The sequence below is a fragment of the Chiloscyllium plagiosum genome, unplaced genomic scaffold, assembly GCF_037043375.1.
Source record: "Chiloscyllium plagiosum isolate Xiang-an unplaced genomic scaffold, Cpla_swu_hap1 HiC_scaffold_14, whole genome shotgun sequence".
In the NCBI taxonomy this organism is placed as follows: domain Eukaryota; kingdom Metazoa; phylum Chordata; class Chondrichthyes; order Orectolobiformes; family Hemiscylliidae; genus Chiloscyllium; species Chiloscyllium plagiosum.
The window spans coordinates 79,926,532-79,954,530 of record NW_028270152.1 but is presented as its reverse complement, the minus strand read 5'-3'; the positions used below and the strand labels follow the sequence as shown (position 1 = coordinate 79,954,530).

Sequence of the window (27,999 nt, the reverse complement as noted above, 5' to 3'; positions counted from 1 at the left end):
TAGGGAAATAGATGGTGACATCTTGCAAAATGTCCAGATTACAGAGGAGGAAGTGCTGGATGTCTTGAAACGGTTAAAGGTGGATAAATCCCTAGGACCTGATCAGGTGTACCCTAGACCTCTGTGGGAAGCTAGAAAAGTGATTGCTGGGCCTCTTGCTGAGATATTTGTATCATCAATAATCACAGGTGAGGTGCCGGAAGACTGGAGGTTGGCAAACTTGGTGCCACTGTTTAAGAAGGGCGGTAAAGACAAGCCAGGGAACTATAGACCGGTGAGCCTGACATTGGTGGTGGGCAAGTTGTTGGAGGGAATCTTGAGGGACAGGATGTACATCTATTTGGAAAGGCAAGGACTGATTAGGGATAGTCAACATAGCTTTGTGCATGGGAAATCATGTCTCACAAACTTGATTGAGTTTTTTGAAGAAGTAACAAAGAAGATTGATGAGGGCAGAACAGTAGATGTGATCTTAATGGTCTTCAGTAAGGCGTTCGACCAATGGGCTGGGAAGTGGCAGATGGAGCTTAATTCAGATAAATGCGAGGTGCTGCATTTTGGGAAAGCAAATCTTAGCAGGACTTATACACTTAATGGTAAGGTCCTAGGGAGTGTTGCTGAACAAAGAGACCTTGGAGTGCAGGTATATAGCTCCTTGAAAGTGGAGTCGCAGGTAGATAGGATAGTGAAGAAGGCGTTTGGTATGCTTTCCTTTATTGGTCAGAGTACTGAGTACAGGAGTTGGGAGATCATGTCGCGGCTGTACAGGACTTTGGTTAGGCCACTGTTGGAATATTGCATGCAATTCTGGTCTCCTGATTTGAGCTACAGGGAGAGGCTGAACAGGCTGGGGCTGTTTTCCCTGGAGCGTCGGAGGCTGAGAGGTGACATTATAGAGGTTTACAAAATTATGAGGGGCATGGGTAGGATAAATAGACAAAGTCTTTTCCCTGAGGTTGGGGAGTCCAGAACTAGAGGGCATAGGTTTAGAGTGAGAGGGGAAAGATATAAAAGAGACCTAAGGGGCAACTTTTTCACGCAGAGGGTGGTACGTGTATGGAATGAGCTGCCAGAGGATGTGGTGGAGGCTGAAACAATTGCAACATTTAAAAGGGATTTGGATGGGTATATGAATAGGAAGGGTTTGGAGGGATATGGGCCGGGTCCTGGCAGGTGGGACTAGATTGGGTTGGGATATCTGGTCAGCATGGTCGGGTTGGACCGAAGGGTCTGTTTCCATGCTGTACATCTCTATGACTCTATGGCTCTAAATAACTTCCAGAAGACACAGTACAGCAGTGCTTTACAGGAGGCTCCAAAGCACTGAAGGTGCCACTTGGATAGAGGGTAAATCATCTGCAAATCACCTTCCCAGCTTAGCGAACATACTCACAACTACAGCAACTGGCATCCAAGCTACAAATCTTTGCGCAAACCTTGTACCCCATGTCTTGTTAATCCCCCCCGCCCAAAATTCCTCGCCTCACACTTTTCACTATTACATTCCAGTTTCCACTGTTCAGCCCATCTACCCAACTCATCCATATTGCCCATAAACTAAAGCTTCTGTCCTCACTATTTACCACAATACCATAATGTGTCATATGCAAAAATTCCTGATCAAACCTCCGACAGTCAGGTCTTGATCATTCATGTACACAGAAAATGGCAGGGAACCCAATACTGACCCCCTGTGGTGGGCCACTGGATACAGCTTGCAGTCACAAAAACATCCTTCTATCATCATCCTCTGTCTCCTGCTACTTAGGGAATTTTAGATCAAATTTGCCAGATTTCCCTCGACCTCTCATGCTTTTACCTTGCAAGGTCTTGTCAAAAACCTTACAAAATACATGTAGATCTATCCACTGCCTGGCTCTCATTAACATATCGAGTCCGCTCCTTGAAAATCTCAATGAAATCATCACACCTGATCTTCCTCTGACAAAGCCTTGTTGATTAATTAATCCTTATCCTTCCCTCATCAAGTGAAGATTTTTCTGGTCCCTTATAAGGTATTAGTTCAACCTACAGTTCCCTAGTACCACCATCTTGAACAACCACATTAGCTGCCAGATGCCATCCAGTTCTCTGGCATGTCGTGTGTCTCTACTATGTCTTGTGTCTGGTCAAGATTTGAAAATTAATGTTAGAGGCCCTGCAATCTTCTCTCTTGCCTCCCACATCAGCCCTGGATACATCTCATCTCAGCCTGAGGACTTCTCCAATTTTAAACCCTCTTAAGTTGTTAACAATTGAGAGGGAGAAGCTATTATTTGTTTAAGCATATCACAAACCACTTCTGTGATTTCTAGAAATATATCATTCTTTACTAATATAAAGTACTCATTTAAAACCTCAGCTACATCTCTCAGCTCCACACAACGGGCCCTACTCTCCCATATTATCCTCTTGTCCCTAACATACTTGTTATTATTTATATAAATGATTTGTATATGCATATAGGAGGAATGGTTAGTAAGTTTACAGATGACGCCAAAATTGGTGGTGTAGTGAACGGTGAAGAAGTTTATCTTAGAGTACAACAGATTTTGATCAGATGGGCTGAGTGGCAGATGGAGTTTAATTTAGATAAACGTAAGGTGCTGTATTTTGGTAAGACAAACCAGAGAGAACTTATACACTTAATGTTCGGGTCCTGAGGAATATTGCCGAGCAAAGAGACCTGAGGGTGCAGGTTCATAATTCCTTGAAGGTGGAGTCACAGGTCAACAAGAATTTGGTTCACTGCCTTTATTGGTCAGTGCACTAAATATAGGAGTTAGGATGTCAATGGCTGCTAAAGCTACTTTTGGAATACTGCGTTCGATTCTGGTCTCCCTGCTATAGGGATGATGTTGTTAAATTTGAAAGGATGCAGAAAAGGTTTACAAAGATGGTGCTATGGTTGGAGTCAAGATTAGAGTGGTGCTGGAAAAGCACAGCAGGTCAGGCAACATCCGAGGAGCAGGAAAATCAAAAGCCCGAAATGTCGATTTCCCTGCTCCTCTGATACTGCCTGACCTGCTGTACTTTTCCAGCACCACTCTAATCTTGACTCTGATCTCCAGCATCTGCAGTTCCCACTTTCGTCTTGGAGGGCTTGAGCTATGGGGAGAGGCTGAATAGGCTGGTATGTATTTTCCCTGAAGCGTATGGTGTTGAAGGGTGACCTTACAGAGGCTTATAAAATCATGAGGGCTTGGATAGGGGGAAGAGCCAAGGTCTTTTTCCCAATGGTAAAGGAGTCCACAACTAGAGGGCATAGGTTTAAGGTGAGACAGGAAAGATATATAAGGGACCTAAGGGGAAACCTTTTTCACAGAGTGTGGTGTGTGAATGGAATGAGCTGCCAGAGGAAGTGGTGGAGGCTGGTACAATTGCAACATTTAAAAAAGCATCTGGATGGGTACATAAATAGGAAGGGTTTGGAGATATATGGGTGAAATGCTGGTAGATTAATTTAGGATATTTGGATGACATGGAGTTGGACGAAAGGGTCTCTTTCGATGCTATATAGCTGTACAAATTCATGACTCTAAAACTTCTTTGAATTTTCCTTTAATTTATCCAGTCGTGTTTTTTCTTGCCAACCCCCTATCCCCACTCCCTACCCCACCCCCCACCTAACTTTCTTAATTTATTTTCAAGTAATCTTCTCTCCATATACCTCCAGGGCTTCTGGTGCTCTGAAGCCTTGGTATCTACAATAAGGCTCCCGTTTTCTCCTTATCCAAACCTATACATTCCTGGATGGGGGACACAGTGTAGTTTCTTGTCTCAGAAAAAAACGAGCAACATCCTCTGGATGTTTGTAATAAAGCTAGGTGAAGGTCAAAGGCATCAGATAGCACCACAGCATAACAGCTCCATCTGGTTAATAAGGAGCAATCCTATCCAGAGCCATTGACCAGTGGAGATGCTAGCCTCCATTACTTGTCAGTACGCCTGACAGATATTCTCAGCTGAGCTGCCATAGCGAAGAGGAGACAGTTATGCCCACAAAATCAGAAACTAAAGAGACCAAGTCACTCTTGCATTACTCTTGGTTATATTTTAAGAATATGGAAGCCTTACCAGGACTGAAAAGAACGATAGCCTTGAGGTACGCATACTCGAACCTATCGATACCCAGCCTGGCCATGTGGTTACAGAACTCCTGCAGCTTCCAAATGTGTTCCATCACCACTTTCACTCTGTCTGCAGAAAGCTTGTCTGTCAAAAGAGAAACAGCTTTCAGGACTAAATCCAGTTATCTAACAGCTTACCACGATCGTGAGTTTAAAAACAGAAAATGCTGAAAATACTCAGCAGGTCTGGCAAAAAGAGAGGGATTTTTATGGGGGGGTCAGGTTATCAGGAGATGGGAGAATTCTCAACTCTGCAGATATTTCTCAGTCAGGGAGGATCTGAGTCACGGGTTGGAAAGGAATTGGCCAACCAGTTTGGCAGCTGGTGAGGTTGCCACAAGAGCGAGAGCTCTATTTATTGGAACATTGGCCTGGGTGTAGTGATGTATTTCCTATGTTTATATGAAAGTCAGGTCCTCAAACTCACAGCCCACATGCCCCTCCATTTATCTTGTAGTCAAAATGTCCACCATTTCTTTGCTTTTAAAATCATTATCATCAGTTATCAATGAGCTCGTATTGTCTGTGACCACACTTCTCTCAAATATAAATGTTGGAAATATTGTGTTGATTTTACTATCCCTCACAAGTTTCTTATCATACTCTCTTTTCACTGCTCTGATACGTTCGTCGTCTCTTTCCTCGTTTATCATCCATTGCTGGTTTTTTTGAGTAGGCACCTACATCCTCGAACAGAGGAACCTCAATTATCCGAATATCAACTATCCAAAAATCGGATTATCCAAAGGAGATCTCGAAGTCTCGACAGAAACATTACATCAAAGATGTGTTTCCAACAGTGACTGCATCTTTTGTTTACAATGATTAAACAGGCACCGTCTCCAAATGACTAATCTCCCGCCCTCTCTCTCTCTCTCTCTCCCCCCACACTTTCCCTGGAGTGTACCCTAAACCTCCCCACTTCCCCAGATAATCTCTCCAACATTGTCCTGTACAGGGCAAACATGGAACCTGTCAAAAAGTTATGTGTGGAGTTGTGGCTGTGCGCGTGTGTGTGTGTGTTATTTGGAGACTTACCCCACAAAAGCAGCAGCCTTATTGTTGGTGTCCAGTCTGGCCATACCAGAATGAGGGCAGGGCAGTACTGGACAGTGTTGGGGGGGTGGGGGGAGCTGTTGGACAGTGTTGGGAGGCAGTGTTGGATGAAGTTGGGAGGGGGAAGATGGTGTTGGGAGGTGGGGAGCGGTGTTGGACGGGGCTGGGGGGGGCGTGGGCAGGCAGTGGGCGGGGTTGGGGGGGGTTTGGACGGGTTCTGGGAGCGGGCGGGGGGCGGTGTTGGGGACGAGGGTTCGTGCGCTTTGAGCTGCTGCAGTCTCCTAAAGGGGGAGCAGACTTTATAAACTCCCAGCCCCAAAGGAAAGGCATTTAATTGATTAACCGAACGAAATAGTGCCCACCCATCTCATTCGGATAATCGAGGTTCCCCTGTATTTTTTTTTTTAACAAATTTATGCCTGAACAGACTTGCTCAATTTGCTATGAACAGACTGTGTCTGTTTGCACCCAAGTTAACCTTGCATTGATCTAGAATTTTTGTTGCTGTTTTACATTTCTTCCTATCAACCATTATGTTGAATTTGATTATATTGTGATCATTTTGATTTACACAACCATGCAGCATTAGGTGGTCAACTAAACCTGATTAATCACTCAATCTGGTATTGTAAAGACTATTACTTTTGTGCTTTTTGAAATGTAGACAAATAGGGAAGAACTGTTTTAAAACCGATGTTTTGCAAGAGTTGCTGTATGTCTTGAAAAACAAAATATTCTGAATTGATGTTAAGCATCGTGTAAACAATTGCGTGACAAGCAGGAATTGAAGTGGTTACAGACAAACTGGAGACGAGAGATTCTGTATTCAGATGCAGCTGGGTGGCAACAAGAGGTTGATTGGTCTATGGATTAGTGGAGAAAGTGAGGTCTGCAGACGCTGGAGATCAGAGCTGAAAATGTGTTGCTGGAAAAGCGCAGCAGGTCAGGCAGCATCCAAGGAGCAGGAGAATCAACATTTCGGGCATGAGCCTTTCTTCCTCAGAAGAAGGGCTCATGCCCGAAACGTCGATTCTCCTGCTCCTTGGATGCTGCCTGACCTGCTGTGCTTTTCCAGCAACACATTTTCAGCTATGGATTAGTGACCAGCTACTGAAGAAAAAGGCTTTCTGCCTGCCAACAACCATGTATTAGTCATTGGGAACTCCATAGATAGGCTCTATGGGAATGAGACAGACTCATGGTTGGTGTGTTGCCTCCCAGGTGCCGGGATTCGTGATGTCTCTGATTGTGTTTTCCGGATCCTTGAGGAGGAGAGGGTGCAGCCCTAAGTCATGGTCTACATAGGCTCCAACTACATGGGCAGGAAGAGAGATGGGGATTTAAGGCAGAAATTCAGGGAATTAGGATGGAAGCTTATTACTAGAACAGGGTTGCTAACTCTGTTAGCAAGAGGAGGAATAGGAAGGAGAGCAGTTGAACGCATCATTACAGGGATGATGCAGGAGGGAGGGTTTTGGATTCCTAGATAATTGGGGCTCTTTCTGGGGGAGGCGGGACCTCTACAAACAGAATGGTCTTCACCTGAACCAGAGGGGTACCAATATCCTGGGGGAATAATTGCTAATGCTCGTTTAAACTAATTCAGCAGGGGATTGGGAACCCAAATTGTAGTTCGAGGACACAGGAGGTTGAGAGCAGTTATGTCCGAAACAAGGTTTCAAGGTCACAAGAGGGCACTGGGTAGCAAGAAGTTGGTTTGAAGTGTATCTACTTCAACGCCAGGAGCATCGGAACAAGGTGGGTGAACTTGTAGCATGGGTTTGTACCTGGGAATTCGATGTTGTGGCCATTTCGGAGACATGGATAGAGGAGGGACAGGAATGGTTGTCGCAGATTCTGGGGTTAAGAAGTTTCAGTATGAGCAGAGAAGATGGTAAACAGGGGTTGGTGTGGTACTGTTAGTCAAGGACAGTATTATGGCAGCAGAAAGGACGTTTCAGGACTCATTAACTGAGGTAATTGGGGTTGAGGTTAGAAACAGGAGAGGAGAGGTCACCCTGTTGAGAGTTTTCTATAGGCCTCCGAATAGTTCCAGAGATGTTGAGGAAAGGATAGCAAAAACGATTCTTGATAGGAGCGAGAGTGACAGGGCAGTTTTTATGGGGATTTAAACTTTCCAAATACTGACTGGGAATACTACACTACTTTAGATGGTTCAGTTCCGGTGCAACGAGTACAGGAGGGTTTCCTGACACAGTATGTAGACAGGCCAACAAGAGTCAAGGCCACATTAGATTTGGTACTGTGTAATGAACCTGGCGAGGTTTTAGATTTGGAGGTAGGTAAGACTGTGGTGATAGTGACCACAATTCAATTAGGTTTACTTTTGGGATAGAAGGGATAGGTATATACCGCAGGGCAAAAGTTACAGCTGGGGGAAAAGGCAAATACGATGCAATTAGGCAAGAATTAGGATGCATAGGATTGGGAAGGAAACTGCAGGGGATGGGCACAATTGAAATGTGGAGATTATTCAAGGAACAGCTACTGCGTGTCCTTGAAAAGCATGTACTGTCAGGCAGGGAGGACGTTGTCGAGCACAGGAGCCGTGGTTTACTAAGGAAGTTGAATTTCTTGTCAAGAGGAAAATGAAGGCTTATGTAAGGATGAGATGTGAAGGCTCAGTTAGGACGCTTGAGAGTTACAAGTTAGCAAGTTACAGTTCAAGAAAGGGAGTAGACACAACCCTGGTAATTATAGACCAGGGAGCCTTATTCGGTTGTGGGTTCAAGTGTTGGAAAAGGTCATAAGAGATACATCAACTAGCCACAAAACAACATGACCTTCTCTCACTAGTATCCTTATCTACAGATAAGGAAGGACACCACTTCGACTGGGACAACAGATCCATTCTAAGACAAGCCAAACAGAGACACGCACGAGAATTCCTGGAAGCATGGCATTCCGGAATTCTTATCAACAAACACATTGACTTGGACCCCATTTACCACCCCCGACAAAAAGAACAGGAAATGATGTCACCAACCGAAGGGAACCCAAACATATAAATAGAAAGCAGGAAACATCAGCAGTGCTTCGTCCAGAGGCTCACTGAAGATGTTACATGGTAGGGTGACGAAACATCTGAAAATGAACCTTTCAGGTCAGCAAGCAAACCTACATCCAGAACTAGTGGTGTACAGCAAGGTCTACTGCTGTTTGTCATTTTTATAAATGACCTGGATAAGGGTATAGAAGGATGGGTTAGTAAATGTGCAGAAAATAGAATGGTTGATAGTGTTGTGGATAGTGTAGAAGGATGTTGTAGGTTATAGATGGACATAGATAAGCTGCAGAGCTGGGCGGAGAGGTGGCAAATGGAGTTTAATGAGGAAGAATGAGGTGATTCACTTTGGAAGGAATAACAGGAAAGAAGAATACTGGACTAATGGTAAGATTCTTAGTAGTGTAGATGAGCAGAGAGATCTTGGTGTCCACGTACATAGACCCTGAAAGTTGCCAGCCAGGTTGATAGGGTTGTTAAGAAGACATTCGGTGTGTTAGCTTTAATTAGTACAGGGATTGAGTTTCGAAGCCAAGAGGTCAGCTGTACAGAACTCTGGTGCGGCCGCACTTGGAGTATTGCAAACAGTCTGGTCACCGCATTACAGGAAGGATGTGGAAGCTTTGGAAGGGTTTCCGAGGGAATTTACTAGGATGTTGCCTGGTATTAAGGGAAGGCCTTATAAGGAAAGGTTGAGGGACATGACGCCGTTTTCATTGGAGAAAAGAAGACTGAGAGGTGACTTGAGACATATAAGATGATCAGAAGATTAGATAGGGTGGACAGTAAGAGCTGTTTTCCTCAGATGGTAATGGCTAGCATGAGGGGGTATAGCTTTTAACTGAGGGGTGATAGATATAGGACAGATGTCAGAGGTAGTTTCTTTGCTCAGTAGTAGGAGCATGGAATGCACTGCCTGCAATAGTAATAGACTCGCCAACTTTAGGGGCATTGGAAATAGTGGAAAATTGGAATAGTGCAGGTTAGATGGGCTTTCGTTTCACAGGTCGGCACAACATTGAGTGCCGAAGGGCCTGTACTGCGCTGTAATGTACTATGTTATTGATTCTTGGATACACCTTGGGGGTTACGAACAAGACACAGAAAAGTGATCAGATCTCCAGCAGAACAGGAGGTGTCTCTTGGTTCTCTGCAGTCAAAGCTTACTTTAAACCTGAAGAAGATCAGTTTATCATCTTCCTTCATCAATTAGCTTGTAAGTCAGAGATCATTTATAAGTCAACCAGCCACCTTGTGTCTCTTGCAAACCAGTGGAAGCATCCAGAGAAAGATGACTGAAAAGCAATATTCTGACCAGCATATATACCATCTTCCATGAATAGGAACCACTGAGCTGCCTCCCACACTTCTTCTGCCAATAATTTATTTTCCCCTATTTGTTTGCCCTTATTTGTTTACAGAAAGATTAGTCTTAGTTTGTACATCAACATGCCGATGGTTTATAACTGTTTATCTGTAGTCTATTTACTTAATAATAAATGGTAATTCTTGTTAACTACAGAAATCTGGTCCACATTTCCAATCAACCTAAGTCTGAAAATCAGTTCAACGGTGGAATTTTGTACACATAATTTAATATCTTTAACTTTTGTGACAATGCAGAGAATCACTGGGTTTGATTTCTAGCATACTACAGTGGTGTCACATGGCAATACACTCCTATGTTGGTGCTAAGTCATATTGTTGCATAAAAATACCCTAAACTCACTTAGGTGATTCACTGAGATTTGCAAATCTGACTATTCTAAGTTAAATACAAGTTAAAATCCCTTATTAAAAGGGGGCACTCTTGGGTCACTGCAGTAGAATCTCTACTTCTGTCCCCTACGATATGACACAGGGTTGTGTCAGTTTATATCCAAAGAGATTAATACAAAAAACAAAATACGTCAATAACTCATTGCTCTTTTGCTACATACATTCTATTTTCCCAACTTCTTGCAGATGCTATAAATGGGTATGCTTTATTCGCAGTGTTGCCCAAGTCTGTGAGGGTTATTACTGTCCATTTTCAATTCATTCTGTCTGTTGATAACCTAAGCATTTATATGAAAACCACATACCCATGTCACACCTGTCCTGTTTGAATATTTTCATTATCTTATTCCTCTGTCCTGATCCAAGTGTTTTGTATAATTTTCTCTGGATGCTTCTACTGGTTTGCATAAGGCACAGTGTGGCTGCTTGACTTATAAATGGTCTCTGACTTATAAGCTAATTGATGAAGGAAGATGATAAACTGATCTGCTTCAGGTTTAAAGTAGTAGGCTTTGACTAGGCTAAAGGCTGGCTGGACAGCTGGTTTGCATTGCAGAATGACACTAATAGCGTGGGTTCAATTCTTACAATGAGGTTATCATGACGGACTCACTTTCTCAACCTCTTCCATACCTGAGGCTTGGTGACCCCCAGATTAAACCACCACCAGTCATCTTTTTCTAAAGAGAGCAGCCCCATGATCTGACAGGACCGTTAAATACTAAAGCACAATTTCTGTTTCTCTACTTTCATTGTCTGCACTAGTTTTTGAACTTTTTTTCTCATTATCTACTGTACCTGAGCTGTGACCCTCCCATTTACTTAGACTATATTACTACACTCCTTCTGACTGCTACACAAATTCTTTTCACAGTGGACCCCGATCCTTGCCTGGTTCAGCTTTTTCCAATGTTACAGTTTCTTATTCTGACTGTGCTTCCAGTGTTCCCTGCACTGGATCCTTTTCCCACATCAATTCTTCACTTCAGTAATCTGTTTTGCACATGGTTTAGGTAATAATCCAGAGATTATAACCTTCAAGATATTGTTCTGCAATTCAACAAATAGTTTCTGTTTTTTATCCTCTCACAAAGTCTTCACTTTGATGTTGCTTTCATGAATCACAATGAATGAATCCTCTAACAACCTTCCAAGTCAATTCAAGATATTCTTCAACCTGATATCTGGTAGGAAACATACCATCTCTACAAGCTGGTTGTCCTCACAGAATCATTACGATGGAGAAGGAGGCCATTCAACTCATCATACTTGTACCAGTTCTGTTATCCAGTGTCAATCTCCTCCCTTTTCCCTCTTAATCGTGTTAACTGGAGAATGTTATCTAGTTGCTTTTTGTTGAAATCCCTGCAAAATTTGATTAACTGCTCTTGTTTTTACTCTTTTATAGGTATTACCAGAGAGGCCAGAATGTGTTGCTCAGTACACTTTTTTTGAGACACTGTAGTTTGTTCTGTAGGGGTTTGGTACAACTGAGTAGCTTGTTAGGCCACTTAGAGGCAGAGGCAATTTGCTAGAATGGTTCCAGGATTGAGAAATTCAGTGATGAGGACACATTGAAGAAGTTGGTATGTTCTCCCCAGAGAGAAAAAACGTTGAGAGGAAATCTCAGAATTTCAAAATCATGAGCAGGCTGGATAAAGCAGACAGGGAGATGCTGTGCCTAATCATAAAGCAAAAAAAGACAGAAAGTCAGACAGAAAGAATCAAAGATCTAAAGTGAAATGCAGAAGAAACAAGGGAATTTTGTTTCTTACTCAGCAGGTTTTTAGGTCACGGAATGCACCACCTAGTAATATGGTGGAGGCAGGTTCAACCGAGATGGTGGATGATTATTTGCATAGAAATGATGAGCAGTGATCTAGGGAAAAGGAAGGAGATTGACACTGGATAACAGAACTGGTACAAGTATGATGAGTTGAATGGCCTCCTTCTCCATCGTAATGATTCTGTGAGGACAACCAGCTTGTAGAGAATCTGTAAGCCTAAAGGGTTCTTTTTAGATGGTATGTTCCCAGTTGATAATACAGGGCATGTCAGATTCACTCCAGAGTGAAACCCTTTCTGATAAATCACATGTTTAACTTTTTGTTTAAAATGGGTGGTTAGCTTGGTGATTAGTCTCTAAAACACATTCACACAGGTTGATGTTCTTTATCAGCAGAACAGAAGTTTATTACACAAAATAAGTAAACACATAAAGCTATTTATAGATAGATTAACAGAAACATCAAAACAAAATTTTAACCTGTTTCCCAACACCATCTGTACAGAGGCTCAATTCTAGAGGAACACTGATCAAATCTCAGCTGTCTAAATCTTTACCTAATGCTTTCGAGTCTTTCCCTTCGACTGTTGAGATAAATACCTTTGAATCTGATGGCACAAACCCCTCAACTCTGATGGCCTAAACTCTCTCTGTTCTAACAAATTGAACATTTCTATCAAAACTCTCCTGGTTTGGACTCGTGGGTTTTGACTTGGTTCTCCTGCTTGGAGAAACTGCTCTACCTTATGAACTCAACTCTGGGCTCTTCTGAACTAAAACCTTGAATCCTCTGTTCTGAAGTCAAAACTAAATGAATTGCCTTAAGGTAATGATTCTGCTTAAGGTATTCTGCTTTTCATAAATGCAACAGAATAAAGCAGCTGATCCCCTTAGTTGAAGGGTCAATAACAAAGGGGCATACTTGTAAAATGAAAGATGTGAGGTTAACATGTGATTTAAAGAAAACACATTTTGCCCAGAATCTGGAATGCACTGCCTGGCAAGGTAGCTAAAGCAGGTAAACTCACAAAGTTAATGTCTTAACACTTAAGGTGATCAGCTAAGTACGGGAAAGTGTGCCTAGTACAGATTTAGAGTTGGCTTTTGTCAATGCAGACTCAATGAGCTGATAGGCCTCTTCTGAACTGTATGATTCAATGTATAGATATTTTATTCATTAACACTGCAGGGGTGTTCTGAGCTATTCAACTGCAGTCACATATGTTTTGGAACTGATGTACTTACATCACTGTTTTAAATTGACTCTCTAACCTTTTGAAAATAAATCCTTCACAGGATATGGGACTTCACAGACCCATATCCATCTGCCTCTATGTTGAAATCCAAATCTAAAAAAAAACATACATAACATATACCTTTCATCACAATGATATTTAAAACAATCAATGACAGTTTCTTGATCACCATTACACAGACTAGATTTATAATCCAGATATGTTAATTGAAATAAAATTCCAACCAGTCACTGTGGTGGGATTTGAATCTGCATCCCCAAAGAATGGACCTCTGAATCAAATCACGTCACCACTATGCCACAATCTCCACCAAAGGTTTGGGAAAGGGTGAATTCCTAAGCAGTAAGGGAAATAGCAAGGCTCTAGGGATGCACAGTGCTTTGGTAAAAGGAAAGCTTGTGTCAGGAAGTGACAGTCAGCGTAACAAAGAAAATACACCATTAGTGATTGAGGTAACATCAGGAAAGAACAAAAAAAACCTAAAGTCTCTCTATCTCAAACAAATTAGGTGATTTAAGCATGAATATCTAAAAGTCACTACAGACATATGATTGTAAAATGACAAAGTTGAGAACATTTCTTCTGGATGTGATAAGCAAAAGGAAGTGGTAGAAGGGTAGCCCTGATAATAGTAGATGGTTCCAGACAATAGAGAGAAAGGATCTTAACTCAGAACTGGAAACACCACCACTTGCATGATCCCCTTTGAGCTACTCACCATCCTGACTTGGAAATAGACTGTTGTTTCTTCATGTTGCTGGGTCACAATTCTGGAACTTTATCTACACCAAATGGACTAGGGTGGTTCAAGTCAACAGCTCACCAACACCTTCTCAAGTGCACGTAGGAATGAGCAATAAATGCTGGTCTAGCGAATGACACCCACATCCCATGAATGATTAATAAAATAATCAAATAGCATCAGTTTGGATTGAACTAAGGAAAAAGACAGATAACATTGGTGGAAGAAAGCAAAGAACTGCAATGTTGAAGAGTTGAAACTAGAACAGAAATTGCTATAGAAACTCAGCAGGTCTGACAGCATCTGTGGAGAGGAAGCAATTAATGTTTTAAGTCCAGTGACCCTTCTTCAGAAGGGGAGTTGTTTTGGTATCAATGTGGTTGTCTCTTGATGTAAGGATGATGTCTACCCAGAACCGTGAGTTTCCGCTGTGAGTCTTTGTATGGCTGAACAGGCTAATCACCGATTCATAGATCTTTGGGGACACGTGGCAGGGTATCTCATGAGGTGGTGGTATCAATAGTGCAGAATTTGCTTCCTTTTCTGATTTCTCTGCCAACAGTGGGCAGCACGGTGGCACAGTGGTTAGCACTGCTGCCTCACAGCGCCAGAGACCCGGGTTCAATTCCCAACTCAGGCGACTGACTGTGTGGAGTTTGCACGATATCCCCGTGTCTGCGTGGGTTTCCTCCGGGTGCTCCGGTTTCCTCCCACAGTCCAAAGATGTGCAGGTCAGGTGAATTGGCCATGCTAAATTGCCCGTAGTGTTAGGTAAAGGAGTAAATGTAGGGGAATGGGTGGGTTGCACTTCGGCGGGTCGGTGTGGACTTGTTGGGCTGAAGGGCCTGTTTCCACACTAAGTAATCTAAATCTAAATCAGTCTGTCTCATTATAAGGCATTTGAATTCAAAGCATCTTGCAGCTCAATGGAAAGGTTGGCAACATTCTGAATAATTGGTGTCAAGTTCTTCCGAGAGATTCATGAGAGCTTCAGAGTAGCTTAAAATTAAAGGAAATTGATTATTGGGCCCTAACAGCAGTGGTAATATTTAGCAGAGTATAAATCTGGAAATTAGAGGTGTTTCTAACAAGGGTGATTTATTAATCCTCAAGGACATTAATCTTTTAAAAACTGGAAAATAAAACTTATAGTGTTCATGAATGGAGACATGGTACTATAGTTTTCCAGATAAATACATCCAGGAATCAACAAAAGAACAAGTTATTTGGATATGGTATTGAACAATGAGAAGGAGTTAATTTACTAACCACGTAATGGTGGGTTGAAGGGCCTGTTCTTGTGCTGTACTATAATAAAGGGGCCTTTTGCAAAGAGTGGCCACAATCTGGTAGAATTTTATGAGTTTGAAAGTAATGAAGTCCAACAGTAGGGTTTTAAAATCGAAATTAAATAAACTATATAGATATGAAGGGTAGTGATGACTCATGGGTACTATCTCTGGACCATTAATCCAGAGATCCAGATAACATCTGGAACCTGGATTTGAATGCCGCCATTGCAGATGGAGGAGTTTGAATTCAGTAAAAATCTGGAATTAAGAATCTAATGATGATCATGAATCCATTATCGATTGTTGGAAAAATCTATCTGGTTCACTAATGCCCTTTCGGAAAGAAAACTGCAATCCTTACCTGGTCTGGCCTACATGTGACTCCAGACCCATAGCAATGTAGTTGACTCTTAACAGCCCTCTTAACAGCAATTAGGGATGGGCAATAAATGCTGCCTAGCCAGCAATACCCTCATCCCGTGAATGAATAAAGGAAAAAAAGATTGGGAGATAAAGTAGAAAGCAACATTAAAAGACATTAAGATTGACAATTTCATTGTCCCACTCATCTACACTAATCTACCTTGATCTGAATCCGCTGCATTTCTCTCAGGTTCTCCCTGACATTGTTATCAAACGGGCTGACAAGAATGGTGCCGTTGTTACTGGACAAACTAATCACTACATTGCTCAGACTAAACACCAACTCTCCAAAGATTCCTGCTCCCTACGCTGGTGTATGTCTCACCCTCAGTTTTGTTATCTTACAGCATGGAATATAGTTTTAAGAGACATGCTCTTGATATCATTGCTAAATCTTAGTATGTGACATGAGGGAATGAAGATCTCTTAACTCCACCTTACCCTGGATCATTTGGACCTACACCCATACTCTGATGTTATGGGCGATATTTTAAGTGTTGCTGCATCTGGAAAAAACACCCCGACAGAGGTAAACTCAGACACTAAACATCAAGCCATTGTTTCCAGCCTAGTCACTGAATTCATCCTCTCAGCAATCTTCCCGCTAAGTTTCCCACCTCATAGTCCCCCAACCCTGTATCGCTTGTTTCAATCATGTTCTCCAGATCTTTAAAAGGACTCTGTAGGTAGACAAATTGTTTCAGCCTCTTCATGTCCCAATAAACTGATTTCTTCCAAACTCGACAGTTTTTTCCCTCCCTTGTCTAGTCTTTGGGCGGCACGATTACTCAATGGTTAGCACTGCTGCCTCACAATGCCGGGGACCCAGGTCTGATTCCAGCCTTAGGTGACTCTGTGAGGTTTACAGAGTCTCCCTGTATCTGCATGGATTTCTGCCGGTGCTCCTGGTTTCTTCCACAGTCCAAACATATAAAGTCTTGGTGGATTAGATGCAATTAATGCAGGGTTATGGGGAAATAGAGTGGAGCGTGGGTCTGGGTAGGATTCTCTTTGCAGGGTCACTGCAGACTCAATAGGCTGAATGACCTCTGTCTGAACTGTAGGGATTCTGATTCCTACTGGCGTCCAGGCCTCCATTTGTTGAGAGGTGCGAAAGAGGAGTGGAAGACTACTGGGAAGGTGAGTAAAACACAACATGTTTTGAACAGAGCGGCGAGGAGGGAGAGCGGAGAGAAACCGGGGCGGCTGGGAACTTTTAAAGTGGGTGAGAGACCCAAGACCCTGCACCGTAGGGCCTCCCTCCTACCCACCTCCTCTAACCTTACTAAAAGTGTGTAAACTCATAAGTTTTCAGGTTTTCTCATTTTTTTTCTTTTCTTCTCTTCCTTTGTTTAGACCTGTGCGGGCTTTCAGACTAGCAGGGAAGGCTGAAAGGGTAGTCGCATGTCCCTCCTGCAGAATGTGGCAAGTGAGAGACACTACACCTGTCTCTGCTGACCACATATGCAGGAAGTGCACCCAACTCCAGCTCCTCGAAAACCAAGTTAGGGAACTGGAGCTGGATGAACCACGGATCATCTGGGAGGCTGAGAGGGAAATTGAGAGGACGTACAGGGAGGTGGTCACTCCCCAGACACAGGATAAGGATAGCTGGGTTACTGTCAGGGGAAGGAAAGGGAACTGACAGACAGAACAGGGAGCCTCTGTTGCCGTTCCACTCAGCAATAAGTAATCGTTTTGGATACTGCTGGTGGAGACAGCCTACCAGGGGAAAGCCATAGTTGTCAGGTCTCTGTCACTGTGGCTCAGAAGGGAAGGGGGGAAAATAGAAAAGCGCTAGTGGTAGGGGACTCAATAGTTAGACGGAGTGACAGGAGATTTTGTGGTCAGGACCAGAAGGTATGTTGCCTCCCCGGTGCCAGAGTCCAGGATGTCACCGATCGGGTTTACAGGATTCTGAAGGGGGAGGGTGAGCAGCCAGAAATTGTGGCACATATTGGCACCAATGATATAGCCAGGAAAGGGATTGAGGATCTGAAAAGTGACTACAGAGAGTTAGGTTGGAAGCCGAAGAGCAGGACGAGTAGAGTAGTGATCTCAGGTGCCATAAGATAGCGAGGTGAGGAACAGTCAGCGAATGCAGCTTAACATGTGGCTGCGAGGCTGGTGCAGGAGGGAGGGCTTCAGATACCTAGACCATTGGGATACCTTCTGTGGAAGGGGGACCTGTACATGAAGGACGGGTTGCACCTGAACAGGAGGCACACAAATGTCCTGAGTGGGAGATTTGCTCGTGTAGGTCGGGAGGATTTAAACTAATTTGGCAAAGGGGTGGGAATCAGAGCTACATATCTGAGAGCCGGGCAGTTGTAGATGGGGCAGTGACAGGATGCAGTGAATCTATTTGGAAGGTTTCTCACATGATGAAACAAAGGTTCATCCCCAATAGCTGTAGGGAGATAGAAGAACTCATAGACCAGCAGATTTTGGAAAAGTCAGATGTAGCAGGGTTGCTGTTATGGGTGATTTCAACTTTCCCAATATCGACTGGAACCTCCTAAATGCAGATGGTTTGGATGGAGCAGTTTTTGTCAGGTGTGTTCAGGAGGGTTTCCTTACTCAACATATAGACAGACCGACGAGGGCCATCTTGGATTTGGTGCTGGGCAATGAGCCAGGACAGATGTCAAATCTTGTAGTGGGAGAAAAATATGGTGACAGCGACCACAACTGCCTCACATTTACCATAGCCTTGGAGAGGGAAAGGAGCAGTTACCAAGGGAAGATATTTAATTGGGGAAAAGGAAATTATGACGCTATCAGACAGGACTTGGGAAGAACAGACTGGGAGCAATTGTTCCACAGAAAGGGCACAGCAGACGTGTGGAGACTACTTAAGGAGCAGCTGTTGTGAGTGATGCACAAATTTGTTCCTCTGAGACAGGTAAGAAGGGGTAAGATTAAGGAGCCCTGGATGACAAGAATAGAGGAGCTTCTCGTCAGAAGGAAGTTTACGAAAGGTGGATTACATGCTTGCTAGAAAGCAGCTCAAAAATGGACTGAGGAGAGCCGGAAGGGGGTATGAAAAAAGCTTGGCAGGAAGGATTAGGGAGAACCCAAAGGCGTTTCACTCATACATGAGGAATAAGAGAATGATCAGAGAGAAGGTACGGCCAATTAGGGATAGCGTAGGGAATATGGAGTCTAAGCAGATACGGAAAGCCCTAAGTGGGTTTTTTGCTTCGGTTTTCACCAAGGAAAGGGACCTTGTTGTGCCTGAGAATTTTGAGGAGCTGAGATACAGGCTTGAACAGATCAAGACTGATGAAATTGATGTGCTGGAAATTCTGGCAAACGTTATGATTGGTAAGTCCCCAGGGCCAGACCAGATTACCCTTGGTTGCTCCAGGAAGTGAAAAAGGAGGTTGCTAAGCTACTGGCGAAGATCTTTGCTTCCTCACTCTCCATCGGAGTCATACAGGAGGACTAGAAGGAGGCAAATGGGGTTCCTCTTCTCAAGAACGGTAATAGGGAAATCCCAGGCAATTACAGACCAGTCAGTCTTAGTCTATGTTCAGCAAGGTTTTGGAAAGAATTCTGAGGGATAGGACTTATGATTAATTTGGAAAAGCATAGCATGTTTAAAGGCAGTCAGCATGGCTTTGAGAGGGGCTGGTCATGCCTCACAAATCTTATTGAGTCCTTTGAGGAGGTGTCAAGACTGGTCGACAAAGATCGAGCAGTGGATGTGGTGTATATGGACTTCAGCAAGGCATTTGATAAGGTTCCCCGTGGTAGGCTCATTCATAGTCAGGAGGGTATGGGATACAAGGAGATTTGGCTATCTGGATTCAGAAATGGTTGGCTGACAGAAGGCAGAGAGTGGTTGTAGATGGAAAGTATTCTGCCTAAAGGTCAGTGTTGAGTGGGGTCCCGCAGGGCTCTGTTCTTGGGCCTCTGCCCTTTGTAGTTTTTATAAATGACTTGGATGAGGAGGTTGAGGTGCGGGTTAGTAAATTTGCAGATGACACAAAGGTTGGAGGTGCCGTCAATAGTATCGAGGGCTATTGCAGGCTGCAGTGCAACAGAGGATAAAGCGTTGGACTGAGAAATGACCTGGATAAATGTGAAGTGATGCATTTTGGAAGGTCGAACTCGAATGCTGAATATAGGATTAAAGACAGGATTCTTGGCAGTGTGGAGGGACAGAGGGATTAGATTAGATTAGATTACATTACAGTGTGGAAACAGGCCCTTCGGCCCAACAAGTCCACACCGACCCGCCGAAGCGTAACCCACCCATACCCTTACATTTACCCCTTACCTAACACTACGGGCAATTTAGCATGGCCAATTCACCTGACCTGCACATCTTTGGACTGTGGGAGGAAACCGGAGCACCCGGAGGAAACCCACGCAGACACGGGGAGAACGTGCAAACTCCACACAGTCAGTTGCCTGAGGCGGGAATTGAACCCGGGTTTCTGGCGCTGTGAGGCAGCAGTGCTAACCACTGTGCCACCATGCCGCCCGGGATCTTGGTGTTCAAGTACATAGATCCCTCAAAGTTGCCACCCAAGTGGATAGGGTTGTTAACACAGCATATGGTGTTTTGGCTTTCATTAACAGGGGGATCGAATTTAAGAGCCACAAAGTTTTGCTACAGCTCTACAAGTCCCTGGTGAGACCACACTTGGAATATTGTGTCCAGTTCTGGTCACTCTACTATAGGAAAGATACAGAGGCTTTGGAGAGGGTGTAAAGAAGGTTTACCGGGATGCTGCCTGGACTGGAGGGCTTGCCTAATGAAGAAAGGTTGAATAAGCTCGGACTTTTCTCTCTGGAGAGAAGAGGAAGGGAGGTGACCTGATCGATGTGTACAGGTAATGAGAGGCATGGATAGAGTCAATAGCCAGAGACTTTTCCCCAGGGCAGGCATGAGAGGTCATAGTTTTAAGATATTAGGAGAAAGGTATAGAAGGGACGTCAGAGGTTCTTTACACAGAGAGTTGTGAATGCATGGAATGCATTGCCAGCAGTGGCGGTGGAAGCAGAGTCATTAGAGTCATCTAAGTGACTGCTGGAAATGCACATGGACAATGGTGAATTGAGGGAATAATCCTCGGCACAACATTGTGGGCCGAAGGGCCTGTTCTGTTCTATACTTTTCTACGTTCTATGATTCCCTTTTCACCTGCATTCTTCTGATTTTTTTTTGTCATTCAAACAATTACCTTACATCAAATCTCTCTCTCTCTCTCGCTCTCCATCTCCAACTCCACCGGGTGGTCTGACAGCTCTCTAGATGCCATCCACCAGCATGCCACTACATTTGGGTGGGCTTATTCACACAGTAAACAAGTTTTCCTTTAATTCATTCTCACTTCCCCTAAACAAAAGTTAATGCCGTGCAAAACCACGTAGTCCTTGTCACGCCAGATTTCTTTTTAGAACTATTGTGGCATTCTTCATTCCAGTCCTACTCTGGACCCCTTCCCTCAACTTCCTTTCTAATATGTTGATGACTGTAATATATGTTGTGTCCTGCTCTCGCCCTGATCAATTCTTCTTTTAATTTCTGCTCTGCTCTGAAAACATGAGGACAGATAAGTTCCCTGGGTCAGATGGAATATACCCAAGGTTGCCAAGGTTACTATGGGAAGCTCATGGACAAAGACGAGAGTAGTCCTATAGGAAGAGTGCTAAATTGGGGGAAGGCCAACTATAGCAAAATTCGTCAGGAGCTGGGAAATGTGAATTGGGAGCAGCTGTTTGAAGGAAAATCCACATTCGATATGTGGGAAACTTTTAAAGAGCGACTGATCAGAGTATGGGACAGACACGTCCTTATGAAAATGAGGGATAGAAATGAAAAGATTAGAGTATCATGGATGACATGTGAAATTGAGAGATGAGCTAAGAGGAAAAGGATGCATATATAAGGTCTCGGTGACTGAAAACAGACAATGCTTTGGAAGAATATCAGGAATGTAGAACCAATCTGAAATTAAGAGGACTAAAAGGGGTCATGAAATATCTTTAGCAATTAGGGTTAAGGAAAATCCCAAAGTCTTTTAGTCATTTCTAAGGAGCAAGACGGTAACTAGAGAAAGGGTCGGCCCACTCAAGGACAAAGGAGGAAAGTTAGCAATGGAGTCAGAGAAAATAGTGAGATTCTTAATGAATATTTTACATTGGTATTCACTGAGGAAAGGGACATGGCTAATTTTGAGGCTAGGGATAGATGTTTGACTACTCTATGTAAAGTCGGGATAAGGAGGGAGGAAGTGTTGGGTTTTCTAAAAGGCGTTAAAGTGGACAAGTCCCCAGGTCAGGATGGAATCTATCTCCAGGTTACAGAGGAAAGCAAGAGAGGAAATAGCTGGGGCTTTAACAGATATCTTTGCAGCATCCTTGAATATGGGGGAGGTTCCGGAGGACTGGAGAATTGATAATGTTGCCTTGTTTAAGAAGGGTAACAAGAGTAATCCAGGTAATAAAGACTGGTGAGCCTGACGTTAATGGTATGGAAACTGCTGGAGAAAATACTGAGGGATAGAATCTATTTACATTTGGAAGAAAATGGGCTTATCAGTGATAGGCAGCATGGTTTTGTGAAGGGAAGTTCATGTCTTACCAACTTAATAGAACTCTTTGAGGAAGTGACAAAGTTAATTGATGAGGGAAGGGCTGCAGATATTATATACCTGGACTTCAGTAAGGCGTTTGATAAGGTTCCCAATGGTAGGCTGATGCAGAAAGTGAAGTCACATGGGGTCCAGGGTGTAGTAGCTAGACGGATTGAGAGCTGAATGGGCAGCAAGAGACAGAGAGTAGTAGCAGGAGGGAGTTTTTCAAAATGGAGAACTGTGACCAGCAGTGTTTCACAGGGAGCTGTGCTGAGACCATTGTTTTTTGTGATAAACATAAATGATCTGAAGAAAGACATAGATGGTCTGATTAACAATTTTGCAGATGACATTAAGATTGACAGAGTGAATCTAGTGTCTAGTAATGACGGAGTCCACAATCAATTGTTGGAAAAACCTGTCTGGTTCACTAATGTCCTTTCGGGAAGGAATCTGCCATCCTTACCTGGTCTGGCCTATATGTGACTCCAGACCCACAGCAATGTGGTTGACTCTTAACTGCCCTCTGGGTAATTAGGGATGGGCAATAAATGCTGGTCTAGTTAGCGACGCCCTCATCCTGTGAATGAATAAAAAAAACAGATGATTGGAGGGTGGCAAATGTTATTCCTTTGTTTAAGGAAGGGACAATGGATAGCCCTGGGAATTACAGACCATTCAGTCTTTCGTTGGTAGTGAGCAAGTTATTGGATAGGATTCTGAGAGACAGAAGTTATGATTATTTGAGGATATGACAAAACACATTGATGAAGGCACAGCAGCGGATGTGGTGTATATAGATTTTAGCACGGCGTTTGATAAGGTTCTCCATGGCAGGCTCATTCAGAAAGTAAGGAGGCATGAGATACTGGAAATTTGGTTGTCTGGATGCAGAATTGGCTGGTCCATAGAAGGTGGTAGTAGATGGAAAACATTCAGCCTGGAGGTCTGTGGTCAGTGGTGTTTCACATGCACCTCTGCTCTTTGTTATTTTTAACTTGGATGAGGAAGTGGAAGTATGGGTTAGTAAGTTTGCTGATGACATGAAGGTTGATAGAGTTGTGAATAGTGTGGAGGGCTGCTGTAGGTTGTAATGAGATATTGACAGAATGCAGGGCTAGGCTGAGAAACAGAGTATGGAGTTCAACCTGGAAAAGTGTAAAGCGATTCATTTTGGAAAGTCCGATTTGAATGCAGATTATAGGGTTAAAAGGCAGGATTCTTGGCAGTGTGGAGGAAGAAAGTTGTTACCTAAGTAGAATCATCATAGAATAGAATCTCAGAATCCCTAACGTGTGGAAACAGGCCATTTAGCCCAACAAGTCCACACGGACTCCTCAAAAAAATAACCTACCCAGACCCACTCCCTTACCCTATTACTCTACATTTCCCCTGACTAATGCACCAAACCTACACATCCCTGAACACTATTGGCAATTTAGTGTGGCCAATTCACCTAACTTGCACATCTTTGGACTCTGGGAGGAAAACCATACAGACAGAAGGAGAATGTGCAAACACCACACAGTCGCCTGAGGCTGGAATCACACCCAGGTCCTTCGTGCTGTGAGCAGCAGTGCTAACCACTGAGCCACCATGCCACAAGTTGATAGGATTGTTAGGAAGATGTATGGTGTGTTGGCTTTCTTTAGTAGTGGTATTGAGCTTCAGAGCAGCGAGGTTATGCTGCAGCTCTTTCATGCCCTGACTGGACCACATTTGGGAATATTGTGTTCAGTTCTGGTCACCTCAATATAGGAAGGATGTGGAAGCTTTAGAGAGAGCTTTTGAGAGGGTGCAGAGGCCGTTTATCAGGATGCTTTCTGGACTAGAGGACATGTCTTAGGAAGAAAGATTGAGGAAGCTAGGGCTTTTCTCATTAGAGCAAAGAAGAATGAGAGGTGACTTGATAGAGGTGTACAAGATGATGAGAGGCATAGAAAGAGTGGATAGCCAGAGACTTTTGCCCAGGGCAGAACTGACTATCCCAAGGGGGCATAATGTGATTGGAGGAAGGTTTAGGAGAGATGTCAGAGGTAAGTTCTTTACACAGAGAGTGGTGGGTGGGTGGAATGCACTGCCAGCAGTTTTAGTCGAATCAGATACATTAGGGACATTTAAGCGACTCTTGGATAGATACATGGATGATCGTAAAATAAAGGGTAGATAGGCTAGTTTGATCTTAGAGTAGGATAAAAGGTTGGCACAACATCAAGGGCCGAAGGGCCTATATTATGCTGGGCTATGTTCTACATTTGTTCAGGTTCTCTTGCTGAAAGATGACCTCACAGATGGTATAGGTTTCTGGACGCTTCAGGCATTCATGAGCTGAACCTCTGACTAGCTCTGACTCTCTGCTTCCCTTCCTTGACTTCTTTGCCACCATTTTTAGCAATAGGCTATTAATATCCACTATAAACTCAGGGCCTCTCTAGTGAGACCAGGTTGACCTCATCAACTGCGAGGTTCTTGATTGGGGTCGTTAATCTGGACAAATCAGGAAAGGAGGAGAAAGTGAGGACTGCAGATGCTGGAGATCAGAGTCGAGAGTGTGGTGCTGGAAAAGCACAGCCGGTCAGGCAGCATCCGACGAACAGGAAAATTGACATTTCGGGCAAATGCCTTTCATCAGGAAAGCCTTGGCTGACCAATGTAACCAGGAGAGGCATTGTCCTTTGACAAGAAGGGCACAGCTTGTCACTGGCCATTCAGGCGTTTCTTTTCGTCCTGGTGATGGAATATGAATAAAGGTTTCTGCACTTATTGTTTCTTCACTGCGGCCTGCACCTGCAGGAACATGACATGGGTGCTGGAAAGAAAAAGCACTGCCACTGTTAGAAAGAAAAAAATATATAATCAGGAGATCAGAATTTCCTTATGTCAGGCGACTGACTCCGAGCTGGTTAGCCACAGCCAGTGTACTGTGCACTTGTAAATAAATTGTGTCTTATGATCTTATACTTCACAACCACCTGATGAAGGAGCAACACTCGTGCTTCCAAATAAACCTGGTGGACTATAACCTGGTGTTGTGCGATTTTTAAATTAGTAAATAAAGGGTGACTTGGTAACGCACCCAGTCTCCGTGCGAATATTTCAGACTCTCAAAGTGATTTTGACTGCATGTCCTCACGCCCTGTTTCTTGTTGAGATTCCATTCCATTCTTTCAGTTTCGCTGTCTGCTTTTCACCTGGTCCATCGAGCCACCTTCCATATTTGTGTTTCTAAGATATCGTCTATGCTTCTCAATCAAGGGTTTCATCCATCATGGTTGATGAGGCCCTTGATTGTATCTGCTAAATGTCCAACACGCTTGCCCTCAACCCTTCTCCTCCCAGTCACAGCCACAACATGTTTTCCCTTTTCTCACCTTCCACACTACTAGCTTCGACATGCAACTATCATTTTCTGCAATTTCTTCCACCACTAAATATATCTTCCCCCTTCTATTTCAGCATTCTTTCCATGGTTCTCAATGATTCTCAACACCCTGACCCTTCCCATAGCACGTTTCCATTTAAACTTCAGAGATGCATGTCCCTCTGCCTCTTCTTATTGTCCTCGGTACCAAGCACACCTTCTCGATGAAGCAGTGATTTACTTGGAACTTATAATTTAGTCTTCTATATTTTTAGCTGACAATGTTGCATTGAAAACACCATATGTAGATTGAGTATCTCTTTGTGACACAGCTTCACTCAGTCCTCAAGAATGACTCACAGCATCTGGTGAACTGTTGTTTTAACTCTCTACTTTGCTCTCGTGTTGATATCTCTGCCCTTGACTTGCTACGTTGATCCAGTCAAGCCCAATGTTAGTACCTTACAGCCTTCAGAACTCAACAATTCAAACCCATAAACTCTTCCCCACCTTTTCTTTGCATAATACTTTTTACCATTTCCAAGTTTCATTTTTACAGACCAGTTCTGGGCCCTTCTTTTGTTTCTTTTCTTGCTTAATCATCACACCTTTTAGCCTTTGAAAACCATAAAACATAGGAACAGAAATAGGCTATTCAGCTCATTGGGTCTTATTCTGAGATTATGCCCTCTAGTGGTGGACTCTCCCACCATTTTCTTTCTGCAATCCAAGATGACAGATTAGGACACTCCAACTGGAGCTCTTCTGCTCCATCTGTTTATTTCTCATTTATTTGACTTTTTTTTTTCCCCTTCTTTATTTCTTGGTGTTTCTTCACCTCCCCTGTGGCGACGTCCCAGCCCAGTCTCTTGGCATGAGTGGGTCCTGACCAAGCATGTTCCTGAGGCACCGTAAGAGATTGGAGAGATGGCAGCTTTAGCAGTAGCAATGGCATCACTGCCCAATATGGAAAGAGTAAACGGTGAACGATGTTCCCCCATATCTGCAGGGTCAAGAACAGGCAGCTGAAGTCTCCTGGAGAGGGAGTAAGCGGAGGACTGTTGAACTTTTAACTTATTCCTTTATTTTCATAGGTTAATTGAAGAAAGAGCATTTGTTGCAAGCTTTGGGTAAATTTGTCCCACTAAGACAGGTTAGGAATAGTAAGATGAAGGGGCCTTGGATGACAAGGGAAGGGGAGCTTCTCGTCAAGAGGAAGAAGGAAGCTTACTTAAGGTTGAGGCAGCAAGGATCTGGCATAGCTTTAGAGGATTACTGGGTAGCTAGGAAAGAACTCAAAAATGGATTGAGGAGAGTGAAGAGGGGGCATGAAAAAGCCTTACCGGGAAGGTTTAGGGAAAACCCAAAGATGTTTTACATGTATGTGAGGAAGAAGAGAATGATCAGAGTGAGGGGACGGCTCATCAGGGATCGTGCGAGGGAACTTCTGTCTGGAGTCTGATGAGGTAGGGGAGGTCCTAAATGAGTTTTTTGCTTCAGGAGTCACTTAATAGTGAGAACATGGTGAATCAGGTTAATTGGCTTGAACAGATCGATATTAAGAAAGTGGATGTGCTGGAAATTCTGGGAAGCATCAAGATAGATAAGTCCCCATGGATATATCCAAGGTTACTCCGGGAAAAGAAGAATGAGATTGCTGTGCGTCTGGTGATAATCTTTAGATCCTCACTCTCTACGAGAGTAGAACTGGATGATTGTAGGGAGATAGGATTTATGACTGTTTGGAAAAATATAGTTTGATTAAAGATAGCATGGTTTTGAGAGGGGCAGATCGTGCCTCACTAGCCTATTGAGTTCTTTGAAAATGTGACGAGACAAGTTGACAAAGGTCGAGCAGTGATGGGGTGTATATGTATTTCAGGAAGGCATTTGATAAGGTTCCCCACAGTAGGCTCATTCAAAATGTTAGGAGGTATGCCTGGATACAGACTTGGCTGGCCAAAAGAAGACAGTGAGCGGTGCCCGCAGGGATCTATTCTCGGGCCTCAGCTCTTTGTAGTTTTTATAAATGACTTGGATGAGGAAGTGGAAGGGTGAGTTAGTACGTTTGCCAATAACATGAAGGTTGGTGGTTTTGTTGATAGTGTCGAGGGCTGTTGCAGGCTACAACAAGACATTGACAGGATGTCGAGCTGAGCTGAGAAGTATCAGACGGAGCTCAATCTGGATAAATGCGAAGTGATTCACTTTGAAAGGTCAAACTTGAATGCTGAATATAGGGTTAAAGACAGGATTCTTGGCAGTGTGAGAAACAGTGTGATCTTGTGGACACAGATCCCTCAAAGTTGCCACCAAAGTTGATGAAGGGCTTATGCTCGAAACATCGATTCTCCTGCTCCTCAGATCCTGCCAGACCGGCTGTGCTTTTCCAGCCCCACACTCTGACTCAAGTTGATAGGGTTGTTAAGAAGGCGTATGGTGTTTTGACTTTCATTAACAGGGTGATTGAGTTTAAGAGCCGTGAGGTTTTGCTACAGGTCTATAAAACCTGGGTTGGACCACACTTGGAATATTGTGTTCAGTTGTGGTCACCTCATT

The 27,999-nt window shown here is 43.6% G+C and overlaps 1 protein-coding gene across 1 annotated transcript in view; it reads right to left on the bottom strand.

Moving 5' to 3' along the window:
* The window catches only part of LOC122559109 (nuclear receptor subfamily 2 group C member 2), a 155,208-nt gene that overhangs the window by 7,634 nt on the left and 119,575 nt on the right, over positions 1 to 27,999 (bottom strand). The window contains exon 12 of the mRNA XM_087994559.1: positions 4,078 to 4,215. Within this exon, the coding sequence (XP_087850685.1) occupies positions 4,078 to 4,215 (138 nt within the window). The remainder of the gene's footprint in view (positions 1 to 4,077; positions 4,216 to 27,999) is intronic.